General features: G+C 39.4%; 1 protein-coding gene across 1 annotated transcript in view; it reads left to right on the top strand.

Moving 5' to 3' along the window:
• LOC140233457 (CCR4-NOT transcription complex subunit 1-like) overlaps positions 1-19717 on the top strand; it is a 58184-nt gene extending 38467 nt beyond the window's left edge. The window contains exons 29-47 of the mRNA XM_072313574.1: positions 29-184; positions 1357-1497; positions 2220-2324; positions 2894-3013; positions 3437-3625; positions 4226-4374; positions 5197-5305; positions 6001-6167; positions 7091-7325; positions 7969-8205; positions 9112-9275; positions 10201-10318; positions 11356-11457; positions 12438-12611; positions 13338-13421; positions 13952-14201; positions 14898-15030; positions 16025-16159; positions 16820-19717. Coding sequence (XP_072169675.1) covers positions 29-184; positions 1357-1497; positions 2220-2324; positions 2894-3013; positions 3437-3625; positions 4226-4374; positions 5197-5305; positions 6001-6167; positions 7091-7325; positions 7969-8205; positions 9112-9275; positions 10201-10318; positions 11356-11457; positions 12438-12611; positions 13338-13421; positions 13952-14201; positions 14898-15030; positions 16025-16159; positions 16820-16913 — 2862 coding nt within the window. The 3' untranslated portion in view covers positions 16914-19717. The remainder of the gene's footprint in view (positions 1-28; positions 185-1356; positions 1498-2219; positions 2325-2893; positions 3014-3436; positions 3626-4225; positions 4375-5196; positions 5306-6000; positions 6168-7090; positions 7326-7968; positions 8206-9111; positions 9276-10200; positions 10319-11355; positions 11458-12437; positions 12612-13337; positions 13422-13951; positions 14202-14897; positions 15031-16024; positions 16160-16819) is intronic.
• The last annotated feature ends 4054 nt before the right edge of the window (positions 19718-23771 follow it).

The raw sequence follows: 23771 nt of genomic DNA, 5'->3' as shown, positions 1-23771 counted from the left end.
GCCCTGAAACCTATTTTCCCACTGACAGGACTTTGCCCTGGATCCTGAGGAGAACCGAATGAGGCTAGCTGCTCATCATATGGTGAGGAATCTGACTGCAGGCATGGCTATGATCACATGTCATGAGCCCCTCATCTTGAGCATCATCAATAACTTCAGGCACGCTTGTGTGGCAGCTCTCAAGGTAAGCTGAAGTCTTTCTACAGACATACCAGCCAGGAGTTTTTTGTTTTTCAATTCAATTCAATCTTCATTTCTTATTCTATATATAGAAATAAAAATACATGTGAATATGAGCAAGTTGTACAAAAGTGTACTAGATAAAATAATGAAAACATTGACAAAACATGACAAGATCATGGAAAAGAAAAAAAAAACGACATGTGGAAACAGATAGCATAGGTATATAAAAAACACAAGCTCAGTATCATTGTTGTGTGTGTAATTGATTGGAAAATGGTATGTGTGTAGAAAGCCAGAGTAGGCTTTGATTGTTTTGTTTATGTTTTTCTCTCCTTATCTGATGTGTGTTTGTAGTTTGTGCTGTTCTATGCCAGAACACTTCAGGTTTCATGGAAAATACTGTTTTTCCCAAATTGTATTACCACACATGCCTTTTGCAGGAAAGCTGTAGAAAATACTGTTTTGGCACCAAAAATACCCCTTTTTGGCTCTCAGAATACTGCAGTGCTGTGTACAAACTTGGTATCCCTGCCTCTAGAATATTACATACCATTTACATCTTCCAAGACCTGTTTTATGAATAATACAAAAGATATAAGTCTTAAATGATTCCAGTTATACCCTGATTAATGCTGAGGAGGTATTGGAAGGCTGAGTGTTAGCTTTGTAGCAACTGATCGTTTGGTACAGATTTTAATCTGTACCCAGCTGCATGTATTGAGTGAATTAGGTGTAGGATGCTACTGTGAAATGAAGTCATTGTATGTTTGTGTTCATGAAATCACTCCTTATCCAATGTGTGTTTGTTTCAATGTATTACAGAGACTCATTGAAGAGCAATTCAAAGCATTAGAGCATTTTATAACAATCTGAATTGTGATATAACTGACACGCAGATTGCTTGACCACAGTGGTGATATGAAATATACTTGGCAGACAGTCAAGGAAGAAGTTGTCACTCTTTATGCAAGTATTTGGACCACACCCCTGTATTTCTTGTGGACAAATCTCAATGAATGATGCTAACATTATTTGTACTCTTTTTGAACGAAAGATATCAGGCTCCTCATCTTCAGTTGGATTTGATCCATCTTGCATGTAAAATTTGTGTTCTGAGGAGGAAAATGTAATCAGATGAATTATCTTGTTTTCTCATCTTGGTTAAAACCATAGGGAGGTACTCCGCAGCAGAAAGATCTCATAGAGCAAGCGGCCACAGTCGTCGCCAATGACAACGTAGAGCTCGCCTGTTGCTTTATCCAGAAGTGTGCTGTGGAGAAGGCTATTCCAGAGATGGACCGTCGGTTGTCTACCGTAAGCCACTGCCCGTACTTGTTAAAAGATATGCACTTTAGTTGTTAATGGACGAGGATGAAAGGTTAGAAATTTGGCCAGCAGGACATATGTGGACCTATGTGGAATTAGAAGTATGGGGTAAATGTGCTTTGGACCGTCTTGTAGTGTTAATTATGTAATAAGGATGATAAATAATTTACAATTTTACTGCGCTTAATACAGAGTTTCTAAGTGCCTTACAAATACACCGTCATAAATTCTTGCTGGAGAAACTGAGAAGAAAGCATGATGTGGAATGTTGGTGAATTCACAGTAGGTAATGTATGATTGTGGGTAAAATTAATACTTTCTCTCAGTGAAGAAGACTCTCCCCATGCAAAACTTTCATATTCTGAAAAATAGTAGCATGAGTACATTCAAACAATAAATACAATGATGATGGAATAAGGAATGATTCACCTCTTCCTTGTTCTTCATCAAGTGATTCCTTCTTTGCCAAGACTTACAGCTAGGTATTTGTAGGTAATAGAAACTGTTTCTGTTTTGATTTATCCTCAAATGGAAGGACTGAAAATGATTTGGCCTTCACAGCCATGTGACACCTTCAGCAGGAATGAGGCTATTGTCACCATGTACGAACTAAACCAAATGTAGATAAGGAATATCTAGGACGGATGTGACCTGTAAAAGATGCGGGGGTCATGGTGCATCTAAACCTATTTCTTCTTTGACACGTACAGGAGATTGAGCTCCGCAAGCATGCGAGGAACGAGAACCGACGCTACTGTGACCCTGTGGTGCTGACATACCAGGCAGAGAGGATGCCTGAGCAGATCCGACTCAAGGTCAGAACAAAACCAGGACTTTCCAGTTGAAAACACAGTGTGCAATCCACTCGACCTTGAAACCTCCATATTTGAGGTTCACAATTTGTTTTATATGCTGGTTGAAAATAAACTAAAGTTTGCTCAGTTAAGAGCACTACCCAATTCACACAAAATCATGTTGTGAACAAATTGTCTGCACTACCATTCTTAGGAATATGCATTGCAATTACATCAGATTAAAGTAACATTTTGTATCGAAAGCCAAGTGTTTAAGAGTACACATATATACTGCTATAAGCCAGAAGTGGATGGTTAGAGGATTCTTCAAATGTGATATATAAAGTGCTGTAGAGTACATCAAAGTACTGAGAAGGCTTCCCGGAAGTGAAGTAAACACAATGGAGATGTAGGTTTGATCCTAGTGATGAAAGTAATGATGAGGTAGTGACGAAGGTCTGAAGTGCTGTGAGCATCATGGCATGGGAGAACACCCTTTTTGACACCAAGGAAACATATCAAACTAAGATACTATTTTTGTGTGCGGTAGATGATTATATTGCTTTTACTGATTGTGTGTCATCATGCAGGTTGGTGGAGTACCCCAGGGCCAGATAGCCGTCTATGAGGAGTTTGCCCGCAGCATCCCAGGCTTCCTACCCACACCAGAGGCCAACCAGCCACCAGGATTTCTGGCCAAGCTGACCCAGGTATGAAAGCTCTCAGAGTTTTGTATGTATGTCTGCTTGAAGATTTTAATCCACAATCATGTGATTTGATGACACATGTTAATCTTTTCACGGTGTCCTAGTAGTGTACATTACTGAAGAGGATTACCAGGTAAATTGTAGATTTTTGTATCAGAGAGAAGGGTGTATGGAAAGATGTATGTGTATTACGTAGATATGTTTGTGGCCACAGATACACTCAGAGATCAAAATATGGATAGGTAGATAGTGAGGTATATAGATGGAGGAAAGATGAGAAAGGAAAAGTACTCATTAATTAAAGAATGACCCAAGATATAGTACATTGAGCATTCAGATAAGGACATGTATTCGTACAAACATCTGTAAACCACTTTGCATTGTGATAGTCTCTGTGTGCATGTGATTCTCTTCACCCCGGTATAGTCATACGCCGTAGATGAAATCACCCAGATATATGACAAGTGCATCGCTGAAATTGACCAGCACCTTCAGTACATCGGTCAGATGATGCCCCAAGGCCAGCACGCCCAAATCCTCCACAACCTCCTAGAGTCTGTCATGGTGGCCAGGAACTCCAGGGAGATTGTCACCGCTGTGGCCTGTCTGCAAAAGGTAAGACTAGGGTTCGTCTTAGCCAGACTGGGATTAGTTTGAGAGAAACTCATATAAAGTATCTGATGGATTTGGCTGACTCCTTAGACAGATACCACTTTTTACTGCTGGTTCATTTGGTATGTTGTTAGGATTACCTACAAAAGATGCCAAATCTGCAATTCTGTATTTTGAATTGGATGGCTGGATACAAGTTCAGAAAGTGCATATGACTGCCTTGTGGAGTGATTTTGTCAGTACAGTTTCTCATTTGAGTTGTCATACTCCTTAGGAATTATGATTATGCATAGCATATATAAATCACAATCACATTCTCTTTTCTACATTGCTCATTTGTGAACGCCATTTCATAGTGGGGAAGGCATAACAGTGATAGCCTACCGTGTTCACACTCTGACAAGGAATTGTGGTATTTACATTGTTTGGCATTGTGTTGTCGTAAACTGTATTTTCAATTCCAGGTATCAATCAACATTTTATGGTCCTCCTGCACTACTCTAACAATTTGTAAATGCAACAGTGGACATGAAATAATTTATTTCTGCCATCAAGATTTGGCATACTAATAATGAGACTGTATTCTGTCGTGATTGTCTGTAGGCTGTGGAAGGTCTCTTAGAAGGCTACATAGTCAGCTCCCTGGAGCACAGTGCAGCCATCCGATACAGAGACGCCCACATCCTAGTCCTCAAGTCACTCCAAGACCAGCGGGCCTACGGTCCACAGTGGACCAACAAGCAGGTCACCAGGTAGGCCTGAGATTAAAGGGATGACACAGTATTGGTGGAGATGAGGATTGGGCTTTTAACTTTTCGTGAGATACCAAGAAACCACTTATGAAATAGTACAGAGCATACCATTCTAAGAAGAATTCAAAGTTTAATAGATAAAAATCGGTTTTGGAATGGCTGAAACATCCAAAAACAAAGTAAAACAAAGCGATAATGATAAATGTGGGTCCCATCGTTCATTAGGATTGCTCTTTTTTTTTTTTTTTTTTTTGATATCTCAGCCATTTTAAAAGCAATTTTCATCAAATAAAGGTTGAATTCCTTTTTGAAATTACATGCTCTTTCATATTTCATCAGAGGTTTCTAATTATCTCACCAAAAAGTGTTGTAAACCTGAAGTTAGGTCTCAACCAAAACTGTACGACCCCTTTAAAGAGGATGTCTTCATAATGCTCAATTGGCCACCTGTTTTTTTTTTTTTTTTTTTTTTTTTTTTTTTTTTTTTTTTTTTTAATTCTACCTGCATTGTATCCTGTAAGCTTATGGTATGATCCTTATAACCACCAGTCTTACGATTTCACCAGAATTATTTGCCAAAGAATGATGATGATCTTATTTCCTTTATCAGGGATGTGATAGTTCAGAGTTTAATTTGATTTCAGACTTTTTTACTCTGCCATAAACCGACTTTTCAGATATTTTTTTTTCCCCATTCAAATGCATTAAAATGTTCAGTTTACTGTACTTTAGACTTTGTTTTTTGAAGATTCAGATTTTCTAATACTTTTTTCTTCAAGTACTTTCAATAAAGCTACAACCACCTGTTTTTGATATCACTAGAGTTGTCTGTGAGACCAGCAGTGAGAGGAAGCACAACCTGGATGCAATAGAACAGCTTTTGAGAACCCATCTTCTCAACCTTCAGACCTTTGACCTGCATATTGCAACGGTGAGTCTACCTTAATATATCTGTTTCTTTCTTCCAACCCAATATATTTGTATGGCTTCAATTTTTTGTATGGTTTTATAGTATGTCAATGGACTAATGGATCTAGTTTAGGGTTGTAGTTTTGGAGGTTCTTTTCCAATTGAAGCAGGAGCAACAATACACTTGAGAAAAGGGGAGGGGGATGCCTGCTTGTGGTTATTTACCCTGATGTTGTGTGCATGTGAAGTGTACAGAGCCTCTCTATGTAACTTCTTTAATTTAGTGTCTTTATAGGTGAAGTCTCAATCTGGCTTCATGCTGTTACGCCTAGCCATGGTCAGGGAACTCCCTATAAAAAATCTCATTTATTACCATTTATGTCTAGTGGGGTCCTTGAATGGTGGGCAACAAAATACATGATATTTGTTAGTAGTCTCTTGCATTCATTTCCTTCTGTCAGTTCAAAGATATCTGAAAAGTGAGATGATTGTTAGGTGAATAGGATATTAAGTCATTTGTGTGGGTATGGATATCTCTTTTCTGAATATAAATAATTGAGGTTTGTTCAAGTTGATACATAAATCAAGTGTTGTCATATGTTATCAAATCACTTACACATCTGAACTTGTAAGATGCATAATGTATCTGTATTGTAAGATAAATGCGTAATCCAGTGTTGTCAAATGTTAATAAATCATTTGCTCTCCTCTCCCCAGTCAATGGAGAATGGTCTAAACTACACTGCTGTGGCCTTTGCCATGAATGTGGTCAAGCGCTTCCTGATTGATGAGAAACAGAGTAATGTCCTCAATGAGGCTGACCTCTACAACACTCTCCATGTGCTTGCCCGCATCGCCACCCAGAGTCCCTCACCACCAGATGGGTGAGTATCAGTAATTCTGGCCTAGTGCCCACTCTGGCGCGGGGCCCATGCTGGCCTAGTAACCTTCTCTAATACCCACTCTGGCCTTGTGCCCACTCTGGCCTGGGTCCCACCCTTGCCTAGGACCCACTATGGCTTGGGACCCGTCCAGGCCTGGATCCACCCAAGCCTATAACTCACTCTGGCGTGGGACTCACCCTGGCTCAGGACCTACTGTGGCCCAGGACCCACTCTGGGGTGTCTAACAAGACATCAATGGCAATTTCATTGTCAGATCTTCTGCTTTTTGAGGCAAACATTTGCACTTCATTCAGAGAGGGCCTGAAGAGTCGAGGGGGGGGGGATCTTTAAAGGATGAACAGCCTAATTCTTTGAAAAGAGGAGTGTCATATAGAGCGATGCAGTGGTGAGTCTGCTTTATTCTGATCATAACAATGTTGGAATGACTTGTATCACACCAGCCTTCCTCAGTTTCTGGTAATGTGATGACAAAAGCCACTTTACAGGATTTTTGATGAGTAGGAGGTTCTGCATTCCATTACCATGTCCACCACACATGCCAAGCGCATGGAAGTAATTAGAGATGGTGTAACAATGATGAATATTGTAAGTCTTTTCATGAAACAGAACCTAGTAGCCTCTGTGGGCCTGTTGCCAAACCATATGCATGATTAAGGTTCAGCTCTTATCATAGCTTTGAAAAACATTCTGTTCTACAAAAGTGCTCATGTTTGACAGTTTCAGAATAATGTGGCACCTGGGATTAACACTGTGGCACACAGTTTGTTTGTTTGTTTGTTTGTTTGTTTTTTTTTTGGTTATAGATAGTTGTGTAGGAGTGTGATGTATAGAGCTACACACTAGTGAATCTGCTTTATTCTGATGATAACAATGTTCAAATGTCTTAACTTTTATCACACCAGCCTTCCTCAGCTGATTGAGCTTGTGAGACAGAACCACGACCCCGCCTTCCTGGACAAAGCCCCCGGGGGTCCCACCTCTATGATGCACTCGGGTATCTCCCAGGCGAGGGAGTTTGACGATCCCCCAGGTCTGAGGGAGAAGACGGAGTATCTCCTGAGGGAGTGGGTTAACATGTACTACTCACCGGCTGGAGGCAAGGACAGCACCAAGGCTTTCTCTGCATTCGTCAATCAGGTGAGGGGACAGAAGCATGTCACAGACAACATGAACATTTAGATTGTATACTGTACCAGCTGAAACTTTCGTGTACAGATATGTTTGTGAATTGCCTCTTTTCTGATAATTTTTCATGTTGTTAATTACGTGGTTGTGAGGGTCTAGTAATCGTTACGCCATCTCTCATGAAATATATGAGAATGAGTAACAAGGGACAATACCAGTATCGATGTGTTTACTCAGTGATTCCATGTACATAAACCCGTAGTGAGCTTTGCATTCAAAGTACTACTCTTCTAGCATGTTATGCCCCAGATATCACTACCTCATGGCCTACATAGTGCACTAGTCCTACATCGGTTACTAGTTGCATGTGAGTCAATGCTGGTGTGGCATAATTTAAAAAAAAAAAAAAAAAAAAAAAAATTTTGTACACTGTTACTTTTGTAATTTTGAGATGATTTGCAAAAAATAAAACCACCTCAAAGATGTTAGCTTGTATAGTGCTAGTCATCAAACATTCATTGAATTCAGAGTGGATTGTTTAGTATATGATTGAATGAAGAAAGAGAGGAGAAACCAAAGGAGAACACTTGAAGAACTTTTCATTTTGTCCAGAGAGACTGATAGTTATATTTGATTTTTATTCATCCCATTCCAGATGCACCAGCAAGGCATCCTGAAGACAGATGACCTCATAACGCGATTCTTCCGTCTCTCCATCGAGCTCTGTGTGGATGTGTGCTACCGGGCTCTAGGGGAACAGGTACACAGTCAGGCCCTGACCAGGGCCAAGTGTTTCCAGACCCTGGATGCCTTTGTCAGACTCATTGCCCTTCTCGTCAAGCACTCTGGGGATGCCACAAACCCAGTCACAAAGATCAACCTACTCAACAAGGTGGGTGTGTCTCAAAACCATTAGTGTTGCTGGGTCGAGGGCAATTACCCTCTGGGCAATTACCCCAGACCCTTCCCCAAACCCTAATCCTAATTCTCATCCTGAACTTGATCCTAACCCTAACCCAAACTCTAAACCCTAACTAACCTAACCCTGATCTTTACTCTAACCTCACCACTAACCTGTATTTTGCCAGGGGGTAATTGCCCTCGGGGGGGGGGGGGGGGGGGGGGGGGGGGGGGGCAATTGCCCTGATACGAGTGTTGCTCAGTGTAGCGATGAGGTGCTCTGTGTGAGAATATGTGTGTTACTGTGTCTGAGTCATCATCACTGTATCATCCTACCCTGCAAGCTCATCTCCATACACAATTGATCAATCAGGTTGTCAAGACCCACACAAATTCATGTGATATTCACTACTGCTAAAGGGTAAAACCTCTGGGTGCAATTTACAGAAGGTGCCCATATGGGCCCCATTGCATAACACTAAGGTAGCATAACAATGAAAATGCTGCAGTCAATGGTAGATAATCTGTGATTTCTTGGCTTTGTTTGGTCACGTAATATTGTACCAGACTGATGATGTCACAGTCCTTTATTATAGCTTGGGCTGAAACAAGGTAAGGGCATAAACACTCGGGCCAGGTGAGCTTGTTTAGAACAGTTTCCATGGCAATGAATGGCTATGACATCACACTGGTACTCTATAGTGATGCTATGGTAGTTGCCATTAATTGTTAAGTTACCATAGTTTGATGCAAATAGTTTGCAACAAATGTTTCCTTGTCCAATATCATAAAATGTACAATTGCAAATGATGTGGCTAATTGATAATAGTGTCATATAATGATCATGGAGTCCTTTGGTTGGTATGATAATGAGGATACTTGCCCTCCCTGACTCTAGGTGCTAGGCATCGTTGCAGGAGTCCTACTCCAGGACCATGAGGTGCGACAGACTGAGTTCCACCAGCTTCCCTACCACCGCATCTTCAGCATGCTGCTGCTGGAGCTCAATGCCCCTGAGCAGATCCTTGAGGCAATCAACTTCCAGGTCATGTCAGCATTCTGGTGAGTGACCACATGTCAAGATTTTCCGAATTCATGAAATTCTTCAGTTGAGATGTTTTCATTGCAACTGATTGACAAATTGCCCTACATCGATGTATATAAGCACTGAATTGATTGGTGTTTTATTTGTAACTGTGATAAAAGAAATCATGGGCGTACATACTTGAGCAGGATTTGAACCTATGACCTCCTGATCTCCGGACAGGCATCATCTCCACTAAACCACCGAGCTTCCGCCCGACAGCAAGTGTTTGTTCTAATCCTTATAATCATAATAGTCAAGATTTTGTTGCTGTCACTTATCGTTTGAATTGCATATTCTTGTGTAGTCTTTTCAAAGCTCTTGAGCATGAATAACCAAGATAAATACATTTTTTTATGATGATTAGTTGCTTATAGGCACCTATAAATACTGCTGAAATAACATGAATATAAACCTTACATTCTTGATTAATGAATGAAATTGAAATTGAAGACAAGCTGAAATCACTTATGTGGATGCAAATTTTTGTGATCATTGTTGGAATACAAAAATATGTCTAATATGATTGTCAAACTTTTGGTCTCCCCTGTATCATATCTGAGTTGTACTTGCTATCATGCCATGTGCAGACCTCCCAACCATTCTGAATTTGGAGGAAAGAATCTGAATTTTGACCATTTCCAGCTTTTGCTTCCATAGGAGGTTCCTATTTTTCTTGAGAATTTTACTACACACTCCTATGGGAACTGCTCTTTCTTTTCTACTTATGAGCCAAACCATTCACATTTTTTAGGTTAAAAGTTGGGAGGTCTGCATGTGATGTCATTAGTTTGTTGTGATTGTGAAAGAAAACAAGCTTTTAAAGGGATTCTAATGAATTCCCCGGAGAATGCTTGTAGAGTTTGATGTAATGCTGTCATCATCATATTTTGTGTCCTTTAGTAATGCCCTCCATGTGTTGAGGCCATCCAAGGCACCAGGGTTTGTCTATGCCTGGCTGGAGCTCATCTCTCATCGTATCTTCATTCCTAGGATGCTCAGCATGCTGCCTCAGCAGAAGGTGAGAAAGGATCCCAGTCTCTTAATCTTGAACATCACTCTTCACACCCTCACAATGTTGAACTAAGTCAGAAATATAATAAGGGAGTTCACGGTTGTGATTTGCGCATGTGCAAAACAAAGGTCAAATGAGAATGTCTGTGTATTTGCCATTGACTTTAAAATGTAAAGAAGTCTCGAGCAACTATGAGAATCTGAATTATGTCAGTACAATGTATGTGTTTCAGACTAAATTAGAACGTACAGGTGTAGGTCATTCATCAACACTGTTTAGCAAAATCTTTCCATGCACTTTATCAACATTGCTTTAATACAAGATGCCATGCTTCAACAAGGAATTCTTGATCACAACACATGTCCATGTTATTTCAAAGTCTGTGGTGTAGGGGTCAAATGAGACATCCGCTAACCATGAACTCCCTTATTGTACTCATTGAATGATCTGCATGAAACACCAGTGGTATCAGAAACAGAAAAGATGATTTTTTTTTTTTGATGGACAGTTTTAAAAATTTGTTACAGGAGAGTTGGCTAGGATTTATGCTAGACTCATCTGTTGTAAACCTGCAAAGGGTTGATGTTTACTTCCTGCATTGGCTGTGTGACCTCCCAGGGTTTGCACCCAGCTCTTAGCCAGAAAAGTAAAATGCCCCTCTACTGAATGTGTCAGCAGAGGGCAGAATGTTCTGCCTCCTTTTGAAGGACAGACTATAACGACACGCCACATTGCTCACCTGAGCTAGAACTTAAAACATGTTGTGCCAAGTCACACATGCTACAAATATGGTCATCTTGCCACCCTGTAAAATAGATGAAGTATACTTGGACTTTGCAATGTGCTGTTGTCTGTATTATTTTGGTATTGTTGCTGTAGTGTTATATTGTTGCTACAATGTTGCTACAGTATATTGTTGCTTTATTGCTGTTTTTGTTTTTTTGTTTTTTGTTTTTGTTTTGCTTGGTTGCTGCTTTATTGTTGCATTGAGGCGCAGTAAAATAAGGTGTCTTTCATGCTGCTCATTGTTTGTCTTACCACAGGGATGGCCCATGTATGCAGGGCTTCTGACTGGTCTCTTCAAGTTCCTGACACCATTCATGAGGAATGCAGAACTGCCCAAACACCTAGCACTCCTGTACAAGGTAAAGATACTGAAGTGTTTCAATCAGCCAGAGCAGCAAACATATCAATCTGAAACTGAGATGTGTGTGAAGCTGTTACATCTAGAAGAGTCTTATGTAAAATGGTAAACATGAATCGTGAGGAGCTATTGTGGTTCAGTGGCTAAGGCCACAGGCTATCAATCATGAGATTCCTGGTTCAAGTCTGCTGGCTGTGGTGGTTGTGCCCCTAGGCAAGACACTCTATTCTTGTCTAGTCTTGTAGAAGGGACTTCAACCATAAGTCATCTGATTGCTTGTTGGTAACACAAATAAATTCTAGATCCATTTTTTTTTTCTAAGCCATGAGTCATCCAAAGAAAACAACTTGTTGACTGAGTATAGATAGATGTGTGACATCATAAGAAGAAAAAAGGAAGATGCCATGTTGTCACATTTTACCTTGGTATTAAGGACTTTCCAGCTTCCTGCAATTGATCAACTTACCATGCTTACAATGACAGCCTATAGTTTTTATAAGTTGAGGCAAATGTGATTCAGTGGTATTTTCACCCGAGGTTGGAACAATGAAGAGATTTTAGTTGCCTTGAAATGAGTGATTGTGTGTGACAATTTTCTCCAGTAATCGTTGCCAGCTAGAAATGTTCATATCCATGTCTTTGTTACAAGAAAAATAAATGTACAATGATTCTATGTTGGTGCATTGTGTTGGGTCAGATGATGCATGTAACAGGGGTCCTAAGACAATCACCCCCTGGGCAATTACCCCAGACCCTTCCTTTGACCCTAATCCTAATCCTGACCCTAACCCAAATTCTAACCGTAACCCTAGCCCCTTCTTTGATCTTTACCCTAACCTTATCACTAACTGGTACCTTTAGCCAATTGTCCTTGGGGGGTAATTGTTGTGATACTGTAATAGGCTAAGGTGCTGTTTGTTACCCTTTAATTGTTTGTTACCCTTTATTTTTGTTTGTTTGTTACCCTTTAATTATATGCAGGGTACTCTGAGGGTGCTACTGGTCCTCCTCCACGACCATCCAGAGTTCCTCTGTGACTACCACTATGGCTTCTGTGATGTCATCCCGCCAAACTGCATCCAGATGCGTAACCTCATTCTCAGCGCGTTCCCTCGCAACATGCGCCTCCCGGACCCTTTCACCCCAAACCTCAAGGTAAGTCTCACGTCATAATCAACTCTCTTCAAGTTCAGGGTGGCTGTATCAAAGTGTAAGCTGGCAGCATTTGCAGGTTAAGTGTTGACATTTTGCCATGCATTCTTGACTGGATTTAAAAGAATGATAAAGCATAATATTGGGCAGAATGGTAAAATCAAGATAATAAAACCCATTCTAAACAAACATCATTTTGCATAAAAGACTATATGATTTTAGATATGTATATCACAATCATTCAATCTCAGCAGACAGCTGGCATGTAAATACACAATAATGCACTATAATGTCAATTGTTTGGTAGACAACTTCTATGAGTGCAGAATGTGCTGTCTCAAATCGAACCTATTTATGACCCTGTATAACAAATTCTGACAAAAAGTCATGAGATATATTTATTTATTTTTTTCTAATACTCATGTGCAGGCTTTAAAGGATGAGTTTCTCAGCGTAAAAATGGTATATAATTCATTAAGACTGCATGTTCCTATCCTGCCCAAATAAATCGTGGGAAATAAGTAAGTTGTAAAGTAGGTAATGTGTTGATATAGAAAAATTGTAAGAAAATAATGCTACTGTCGAGAGGGGGGTTTTAAAATGAAGGGTCTACTTAGCCAGGTAAATTTAGTCAACTGTCATATTGTGTGATGTGACTTTGTGTGGGTCTTGGGATGGGTTGCAGGGTCACACATGCTGAAGCACTTTTACCATATGATTTTGTTTCAGGTTGACATGCTGGCAGACATCGCCCATCACCCCAGGATTCTCACCAACTATGTCACTGTCATCCAGCCTGCCTCTTTCAAAAAGGTCAGTCACAGAGCTCTACTTGTTTTTCGTTTATTTGGTCTTTGTTTCATCGACCCACACTACTTCAGACAAGTTATATATGTAATATGTGCCACACTGTCTTGCATCCCTCTGTCTGCATACAATGCTTTTGTTGTTGTTCTTATAGTGCAGGAAATTTCTTGGTCATTTGATGTGTAGGTGAAAGGAAGCTAAAATATCTCTTGAGAAATGGTGTATGAGCTCTGTGTAAAAGTTTAATTAGCTGTTAATGCGAGATTAAGATTTCGCTGTGCTCGTCTTGTAACTACTATGCATTTGATAAGTGATACATGAGTTCTGATCTGATACATCACTAGTGGTTCATTCACAACAAACTAAGATTTGAAGCCTTTACTGAAGAGGAAGCAAAGAAAACTCTGTGTTTGATAGACATATTGACAGAAACCAGATTTCCTTTGGTAAAGCCAAGTTAGAGAATGCTAAATACTAAGAACAAGCATGTTAGTCAGTGCTAACTGGGAGTTAATCACTATTCTGATTCTCCACAGGACTTAGACTCGTACATCAAGACCCGCAGCCCTGTCACCTTCCTGTCGGAGCTGCGCAGTCACCTCCAGGTCTCCCAGGAGCCGGGCCAGCGCTACAACGTGTCGCTGATGAACGCCCTGGTCCTCTACGTGGGTATGCAGGCAATCAATTACATCCAAAGCAAGGGAAGCACGCCCTCTATGAGCACCATCACCCATTCCTCACACATGGACATCTTCCAGAATCTTGTCGTGGACTTGGACACAGAGGGTAAGCTTCTGATTCCCTGCTTCTACCCAGAGTCATTTGCCGTATTTATAAGAGAAAACATATGTGTTGCATAACTGATTTAAATCTATGTTATAAACATATCATGATCACATACATATACTTTTTGATACTTTGGTGAATCATGTGATGCAAAGAAATAGATATTCAAAGAAACGTTAAATAAAATATCCCACATCTTGCCCGAACCTGGGTTACATATTTTCTCCTATCATAATATTTGGAAATAAAACATGCTTTACAATATGCTTTAAGTATGTGGTTCCTCAAATATAATGCAGGCTTTTAAAAAGGCGCAGTGTATCTCCTATACTCTGATCAGCGGGTGGTGATTCTTGAGTTTTGCCATGGGAGACATAGTTGTCTAAATTTAGGAAATAAACAAAAAGTGAAAATTTAATGAGTAGTGTTATTCAGACCAAACAATGTTATGCTTGCGTTTATATGATCAAGTTGGTCATACATCAGCTGTTCAATTTGTACCATCCCACTAGCCACTGTCTTGTAAAAGTGTTTCTCAAAATCACTTGGAATATTTTCCAACAGAGTAGTAAAGACTATTAATCTCAAACTGCACCTCTCATTGAGCTGTGTTCTGGATCTGCCTAGAGATGTCTACACAGACACAAGATCCTAAACCATTTTCTCCCTACTCTCCCCCTCCCTGCCCCACCCCAGGTCGCTACCTATTCCTGAACGCCATCGCTAACCAGCTGCGGTATCCCAACAGCCACACACACTACTTCAGCTGCACCTTGCTCTACCTGTTTGCTGAAGCCAACACAGAGGCTATCCAGGAACAGATCACACGGTCAGTGGTAGTGGACAATCAGTGGACAATCTCATTTCACAAAGCAGTGGCTGCTACTAATGAAATGCAACCACCTTTCCTTGATTCCGATACATGCACTGACCTTCATGACAGTGGAATTAGAGAGATCTACCAAGTGTTAAGAATTGCCTTAATTTCTTTTCTGAACCAGTACATCAAGTCTGTCAATGCCTTGTTAAGAAGACAACAGTATTGCTTTTGAAAAGCTAATCCCTTTTGTTTTTGAGTGCTTTCAGAAAATTCTTATGCTTCTGTACCAAAGGGTTCTGGAAGCATTATCTTGTTCTTTAGTTTTGAATTATCCAGTTTGTGTTATTAAAGAGCAACTACAAGTTGATCAGTAAAACTTATTTCATGTAATTATCACAGTATTAGTATTTCAGATAAGAGTAGCCTTGCAAGGTAGAAATATGATAGTGGTATAAGTTTTAAGTGTATGATCTTCTCTTCTAGATATAATTAATCGGAATTTTTTTCTAAGCAGACAAATTGAATATGCAAATTTCTTACCTAATTTTAGGATGCATATGTTTATCTTGGGATAAAGATTCAATTGTCAATTTCACAGTGTATAGTTCAATCATACATTTAGTAATGTATAAGATTATGCAGGGAATTAGTCAATTTAGTGATGATTCTCTGATTAGCAGTTGGTCAATCGGTCTCATAGGTCAGAGGACAAAGTTCAGGAAGAAGCATTTTGACCAGAGAAGAATCATGAGCTGCTAACTTAAGTAAGAGAGGATCTCAGTCTAAGATACATTGCTGTTCTTTCATTTATTCACATATTTTGCCTATGTGTGAATGATTTATGATAATTTCATTACAGGGTTATACAGGGTTATTGTAGCTTTGTTGTGTTTTCTGTCAAAAGGAAATATAACTGCCGTGTTTCATTCTAAACTGCTCTGGTCCTGTCTTTTTGAGCATTAATGACAGAGAAGTCCATACTTGTTTGACGTTATGTTGACAGTGTGTTGTTGGAGCGCCTCATTGTGAACCGGCCACATCCTTGGGGACTGCTGATCACCTTCATTGAGCTCATCCGCAACCACAACTTCAAGTTCTGGAGCCACGAGTTTGTGCACTGCGCTCCAGAAATCAAGAAGTAAGCCAGTCCATCAGTTTTGCTCTCAACATTGAGGCAAAAATGCTATGTGATTTACTCTAATAAATAGGTTTTATTAAGTCAGAGACTGTCGATGTAGAATTTTCTGCTGTGTCCTGTGTATACTTTGACTTCTGACATCTGTATACCCTTACTTCTAAGTTAGTGAAAAATCAGGGCAATCAAAATTTTGCAAAATACAGCATAATGTTCAAATACCTAGGGCTCTATCACTCTACTGAAGAATGCAATATTGCTTTTTGATTGAGTAAGGAAGTAAGTTACTACTGTAAAGCAGGAAATGTTCGCGGCGTGACATTTTAGTGAATTGGAGCCAGTGGCCTTTATTGTGGCTTGAAATTTTTGCGAATTGCTTGCGGCATTCAATGCAAAATAGTGTAGACAAGAACTTTCACTTGCATTTTAATATCACGAATCTTGGCTTCGCAAAATTCACAAAATTGAAAATGTATGAGAAAATTTCTGGTTTTACAGTACATGTACTTAGATGAGGAGAGGCAGTCATTGCAGCTTTGCTCTGTTGCACTGATGACCAGTTTTGGTTGCTTCTGCAAGTTGTAATCGTTAGTTTCATTGTAAGTAGATTTCACTTGACAATTAGCTAACCAAGGTTCATATGTGTGTCTTTGATGCTCACAGGCTGTTTGAATCGGTGGCTCGTAGCTGTATGCAGCAGAAGGGGAGTGCGCAGACCGGAATGAACCGCGATTCAGCCGAGGCCCACGAAACCTAGCCTCTACCATCGTCGATACGTGAAAAGCGGAAACTGTGAAACTGTTTGAGAAACCCAAGCTCGGAAAAAAGACACTCTGCTATAACCATGATTCTGTGATTCTACCTGGCCTGCTGATTTTGGTGTTGCAGCTAAAGTATAGCCACATTTGTGGTGGTCCTGATTATGCAGCGTTGACTGCGCATTGTCAAAATCAACCTGACAGAATACAGTAATGTTTCCCTGTATGTAGAACAAAGGTTTTGACTGCAACTAGCCCTGTTGTCTTTGTGTCAAGATTTTTGTACTGTACTGACCTCTATTCTATCATCTCCCTGTACTAGAGTAATCATCATCATTCGTAACATTCATTAAAAACTCTTTTTTTTGCCTTGATTTGATGTGCATCTGCTCAGTCAAAGAGTACATGGCAAAAGTGGATTTTGCTTGAAAGGAGCATGTGGCGTCTCTGTGTATTCAGTTTAATGCTAGCAAGTACAAAATGCTATGTGCTAGTAACAAGCCACTAATATATATAGAAGGCTCTTCCATATAATCTCCTGCGTGGCTTTGAGCATGGAATAATGTGCAAATATGATTCTGTTGGCGACATGATATTCCCTGTCATGAAAGATTTTTATGTTGTGCCTTCTAGTTTCAGTCAACACATCCCAAGTGCCAAGAGGTTGTCGTTCTTGTTGTAGTTGTACATGTTGATATTCTGGTGCTCCACGAAACAAGCCGGCTACGACGCAGAACAAACATTGAGGCTAATAGTTTGTATGATTGCAAAATGTCACCGTTGTGTCAGTACACAATCCATGTGGTTTTCAGAGGCGACATCCAAACGAACAGTCTGCATTGCATTGAAATTCACAATTTGATGTCACCCCACCCTGATGAGAGTCCAATGAGAGGTGGTATTCTTTACCTCATGCTCAACTTATTCAAGGTCCAGTTTCCTTTCTGTCTGGTTTGACCAAGAAGTTCTGTGAAGAGGACTACTACACTTCACTCTCAAACAACTGAGCTCCTTTGCATTAAACTATGATAACTTTACAGTTAATGGTAACTCTGAAAATCAGTGGTAACTACCATAGCAACACTATTCCATAGCCAATCAAAGCCAAGAAATCATTTGTGGTTACCATTGGTTACCGAGTTACCAGTGATTGTAATATTTTCAGAGTTTTAGGAAACAGAGCACAGATTCTCAACCTGAACATATGCTCAGTTTATTCAGTCATTTCTAAGTACACCATGTCTTTGTCATTATGGACATTTTGAATTGCCACCATGCACTTCCATCATATTTAGGCTCATTTTGAACTCGTAGCTAATGAGAATGACCCAACTTCCACCTCAGTTTATTCATGAATTCCATATGTCTGCATGTATCTTGAGAATTTGAGGTACCTCATGTTTACAACAGACATTAGGGATACACTAATATTATTTCCTATTTGAGTGTGTGAATCATTGTTGTTGCTACAAGTCCAACAATATATTTGGAACAATACCTAACGGTACATTAAGTCTGCAGATTTACTTCAGGAATTTCGTTCTTAATTCATTTACATCATCTCATGGCAAGTAAATTTTCCAGTAATGTGTGCATGTTACCATGAGATATGACCAAATTTCACTCCGTTCGAATTGTCATAAGTTTACCCTTTGATATAGTGAATGTGTTGTGGGTATCTTTGTCACATCGTATTCAGAAATGTATGTTGGGTAACTTGTGCAGTGGAGATTCTTAACTAAAAGCGACAGGAAACCACTTTCTTATTTAGAATGTCCTCATTTGTTGGAGAAGTGCACGAGCAGCCATATGGGATGCTTAAGTTATCTCAAATATCGTTCTCTGTGATTGGACAAGATGGGTTGCAGACACGTCTGCCGTTGTCATGTGACGGTCACATGGTTGGTTCCAGCTGTGCTGATCAACTCTTGTGTCATAGTCTCGACTCCAGACAGTGTAGTTTGCAACTTTTCTCAGGCTGCATTCTACTCCAAGTCTGTCCTGCTCTCATGTCTTTTTCTACAGTGTTCAGCAACATCCCCTGCAAATCTTCAAGGGATCAAGTCGATCACACAGTTGACTTACAACCTGTGCTTAAATATCCCATCATTATGGAACACCGGATCAGTTATTTACTTAAATTTGCAATTTTTTTCCTCCCTCGAGAGACTTGGAGAAAAAATATTGGTCAGATCTGCGTCATGGAGTGTAGTGGCCATGCCCTTTCCACACAAAAGGTTTTTTCCTCCTCTGTGTAGTATCTTTCATACATCACTGTGAACTTAACAACTGGACATTACCAAGTGAGGTTGTATTAGACCCTTTACCTTCAAACTGAATCACATAGCATATATGAATCTAAAGCCCAGATCAGGTGACCATCTTTGAGTTGTTGAAGAGCTGTTTCCCTCGAGTAGAGGTCCTCTTACTTTTATAGGTAAACTTTGTTTTGTTGCTGTTGATAATGACGCATTTTGGAAGACTTTATATATATGATATTGTTTTAACATTTCTTTTAGATTGTAGGTGACGCCTTTCAGGTAACACGTGTATCGTAATCTGCCTCCCTCAGGATCGGTTTGTATGTTGACAAGAAACGGGGTTAGGAGATATACTGTGACTGTAAATATGTATGTAATAATGGTTTTGTTGACAGATGGAGAGTAATGGATGTGAATTTTTCTTTTCTGAAAGGAATGGTTGATGCACAGTGTTACAATGAAACTGCTGGTACTGATGTCTTATTTGTCTTTTCTGCAAATATTTGAAATAAAACTTAAGGCATGTATATGAAACATGTAAACTTGGAGTTACTTGCATTTTGTTCTGAGTATGACAGTGTTTTTTTTTTTCAGTTTCAGTTTCAGAAAATCTTCCTACACATTCATCTCAATGATATACTTATTTACAGTGTAGTAATCTAATATGAACACTGGCCATGCTGAGTGAAATTCAGTCATATGCCAAACAAAGAAGCTATGACTGTAAATTCTCATAGTTTGCTTTTCTAAAAGAAGAAACTTAGTGCAGTGCACAATATCTTCAAGCATTTTGTTCTTATTCATTTTTGAATGTTGGGATAATGATAGAGGGAGATAAAAGTTAATTCTCTTTTAATGCAATTTTGCATGCCATGTGAAAATGAAGAGTGCAGTAAACTTGGCCAAGAACAATGATTAAGACTACTTTCTCAACAGTCTTTGATAAGTTACCAAATAGCGCATTAGACATACCCAGTAAAAAGAGAAGACATTGTCTGAATCGGGTACATGGAATCAAGATAACTTCCCATATGTAGTCACACAAGATAAAGAGTAAAACAGCAATATGGTATTAATCAATCACCCCGGCAAACTATGGAGCTTTTGTTACTCAGTAAATTAAACATTAGATTCTTGATCATGGAGTCCATACTTCAAGTCAACTCAGGCAAGACACGTTATCCTCCTTACCTAGTCCTTCAAAAGGAACTTACGGCCCTTGGCAGCTTGCTCATAAGCATTCAATTGCTTCCTTGGTAGCCGCGTATGAAACTACAAATCCTAGCACCACAAATTTGCCACCAAGAAAATGGACAACAAGACATACGCTCCTGCAACAATTGCCTCGGGCCTTATTTCCCCCAAGGACTTAGGGTTAGGGTTGTGATAGGGTTTTATGTTTAGTTTGATGTGAGGATTAAGATTAGGGTTAAGAGTTATGTTTGTGGGTAGAATTTATGCTTGGCTTATCATGCAGATATTTCATGGGAGCAATTGTCGCAGGAGCAAATGCCATGGAACCAGAGAATGGTGTAGTCAGCACACGAATACAACCAAGGTTGTAAAAAAAAAAATGATAAAAAAAGGTCGCAAGATATCTAGTCGTTATGACCGGAGTTGTGTAAATTACAATAGAATTCCTGATGATTGGGGCTATATATCCCACGTGCATTGCCGAAGGGATCATATAAGTTGAAGGGTGATGACTTTGAATTTCTGAAACAAATTTAGAGTGTCAATTCGGTGATGTCGGTTTCAAGGTTACTACAACAGCTTGGGCGGAGACCAGCTTGCTACCGTATTTTATACATGTGCCCTTATCCAGACTTTTGTATCGAGATTGTTCATAATATCCAGAAAGATTTGCCCAACATACCAACTGATGAGTGCAAAATAAATGAATCGATAAAGGAATAAATGAAATCAAGAAAATACAATTTGTGAATTAATTCAATTAAAGAAAATGTTTTTTTTTATTGGAATATATATAGTTGGAAGAGATACATTAAATGGTTGAAGTTCTCAGGGGGAAAAAAGTGTCCAAATCAAAATATGTTTGAAAAACTGCCTCTAATTCTGAAAAAAAGAAGGGGGCTTTATAAAACACGACTCCTCAAGCCTTGTTCTGTTCAATCATGCATCTGCAGTGAGTCACCTACATGCGGTACATTCTTGTCTGAAAACATCGAAGTCACGCTACCTAATACTGTATACACACCTCAGGATCGGTGTGGTACATTATCAATATGGGGATCACGTGGCCACGCACTTGAATCTGGGCGGCTAGATTCCTTGCCGCTTTCCACCAATCACCTTCATCGAGTTATGACCGAGTATCGTGACAACATTGCCGCGATGCGTGTCCTCTGCAGTGATGTGTTGCCTAATGCCACTGACAATACTACTAGTACAAACATTATAGTCAAACTCATACTCATTAGCAGCTGGATGCCAGATATATTGCTTGTGATTTGTTTGGAAAAATTGAATAAATAAATGACTTTTCTCGTGTGTTTTTTTTTTCAGAGTCTAAGTATGAGGCAGATTTTCCCTGTAAGGCATTTTAGATCGCTGGAACACAAGTTTTAGTTGTCGTGACTCGAAGCATGAAAAGTTAAGCATTGTTTCTTCATGCATTCCGATAGTGAAAGAATGGAGCTACCTGTAGCTGAAAGGCTTGTTTTTCCATCAGCTCGACCTCACAAACACATTCGTTGTTCAGTCATTCAACAATCCCTTTGAATTACTCTTCAATACCACCCCTTTCTTTCCCGATTTAAGTTCGGTCCTGAATTTAACTGATATTTGTAATCCTCTGCCTATGGGCTATTACTGCTATCTTTGCGCATCTGTCTACCTGCCCCCCCCCCCCCAAACCCTCTTTCTTTCTCTCTAGTCTAGATTCCAGACCCTCTGTTCGTACTATTTTGCTATATAGAATATTGACGCCTTCAACGTCGAAAATTGGAGGATAGGTTTAGGTGGTTTTGAAAAAGGTTTTGGCAAAGGCAGCGTCTTCGTCGCCGCGGAGTTCACTTGGCAAAGGGTCTGGAAACCAGACTACTTTCTCTCTCGCGATGGGGAATCTAAATTCTATAGAATTAAATCTTTCTTTGATTTGAATGTCTGCGTATTCAGCAATACCATGAAAACCATAATCCTATTCAGAGGTGATTTTTTTTTTAAAGCTTTCCTTCATCTTTCCACCTATGTGCACCGCTTGATGTGTATGGAAAGCCTTTTTTAAAGCAGTAAAAGAAAACCTCAGAAAAGTTTGAGGATACACCATTGTGTGGAATGGCCAATCAAAAGTTATGAATTTTTGAAGTTTAGAGTCAATCCAGCAGTCGTCTTTGCTTGATGAAGGTTACAATGCGTGCTGCAAGGTAAACGATATGAAGAAATTGTAATGAGAATAGCCCCCTTTTTTCTTTTATGAAAATATCTATCCCTCGACTTATTCCTGACATAAGTTAAAGGGATGGTACAGTATTGGTGGAGATGAGAATAGGGCTTTTAACTTTTTGTGAGATACCAAGAAAACACTTATGATATAGTACAGAGCATACCATTTTAAGAGGAATTCAAAGTTTATTTGATGAAAATCGGGTTTGGAATGACTGAAACATCCAAAAACAAAGTAAAATAAAGCGGTCGTAATTAAGTGTGGGTCCCACACTTCATTAGAATCGCTCTTTTTTGGATATCTCAGCCATTTCAAAACCAATTTTCATCACATAAACGTTGAATTCCTCATAAAATTACATGCTCTTTCATATTTCATAAGAGGTTTTTCATTATCTCACCAAAAAATGTTAGAGACCTGAAATTAGGTCTCAACCAAAACTATACAATCCCTTTAAGGATATAGTTGCTCATAACTTTAGATGTTGAAAAACTTGTTTATCCTTGAACTCGATCAAATAAATTCCCTGTTCATTCACCCTTGATAAGGACCCCTTTGAATTGCCACCGCCTCTCGTCCTTTCTCTGTTATATAATGTGGGAGCAAACAAACGAATATTGTCGTCTTAAATTTAGGTCTGATTACATCTGATATACGGGTCGTTCTGGACGGTTCTGTATGGGCTGTCACTGCTTTCAGAATAATAATAAATAATAATAATAGTGAGACTTTTATAAAGCGCACATATCTACCTAAAAAAGATACTCAAGGCGCTATAGAACAGAGTACATATTGTGTCACGTTACAACAGTATCACAAAAAATAATAAGACAATAAACCAACAAACAATAGGCCTATATATGTACACATACTATACATACAGGTATACAATATTGTAAATTTAAATTGAAAATATGTAATAATGTATTACATATTTAAATATGTATTTAAATTGAATATGTTTGTGTGTTTGTCTACCTGCCTCTTGCTTGCTGCTAAATTCTGGAATGTCATTTTTTCTTGATTTCAAAAGCTCTCTTCTTGTTAGTGACATGACAGCCAAATTTACAGATGCCGTCTATACCCTTGCCCCATCTTTCCACCTATAATATTATGTGCATCGCCAGTTGTGAAGAAAGACCACACTGGTATTACATTTATTACAAATCCATGGCACTGTTTTACTGCTT

This window comes from Diadema setosum, chromosome 9, assembly GCF_964275005.1.
Source record: "Diadema setosum chromosome 9, eeDiaSeto1, whole genome shotgun sequence".
Lineage (NCBI taxonomy): Eukaryota > Metazoa > Echinodermata > Echinoidea > Diadematoida > Diadematidae > Diadema > Diadema setosum.
This window is presented reverse-complemented; position numbering and strand designations above follow the sequence as displayed.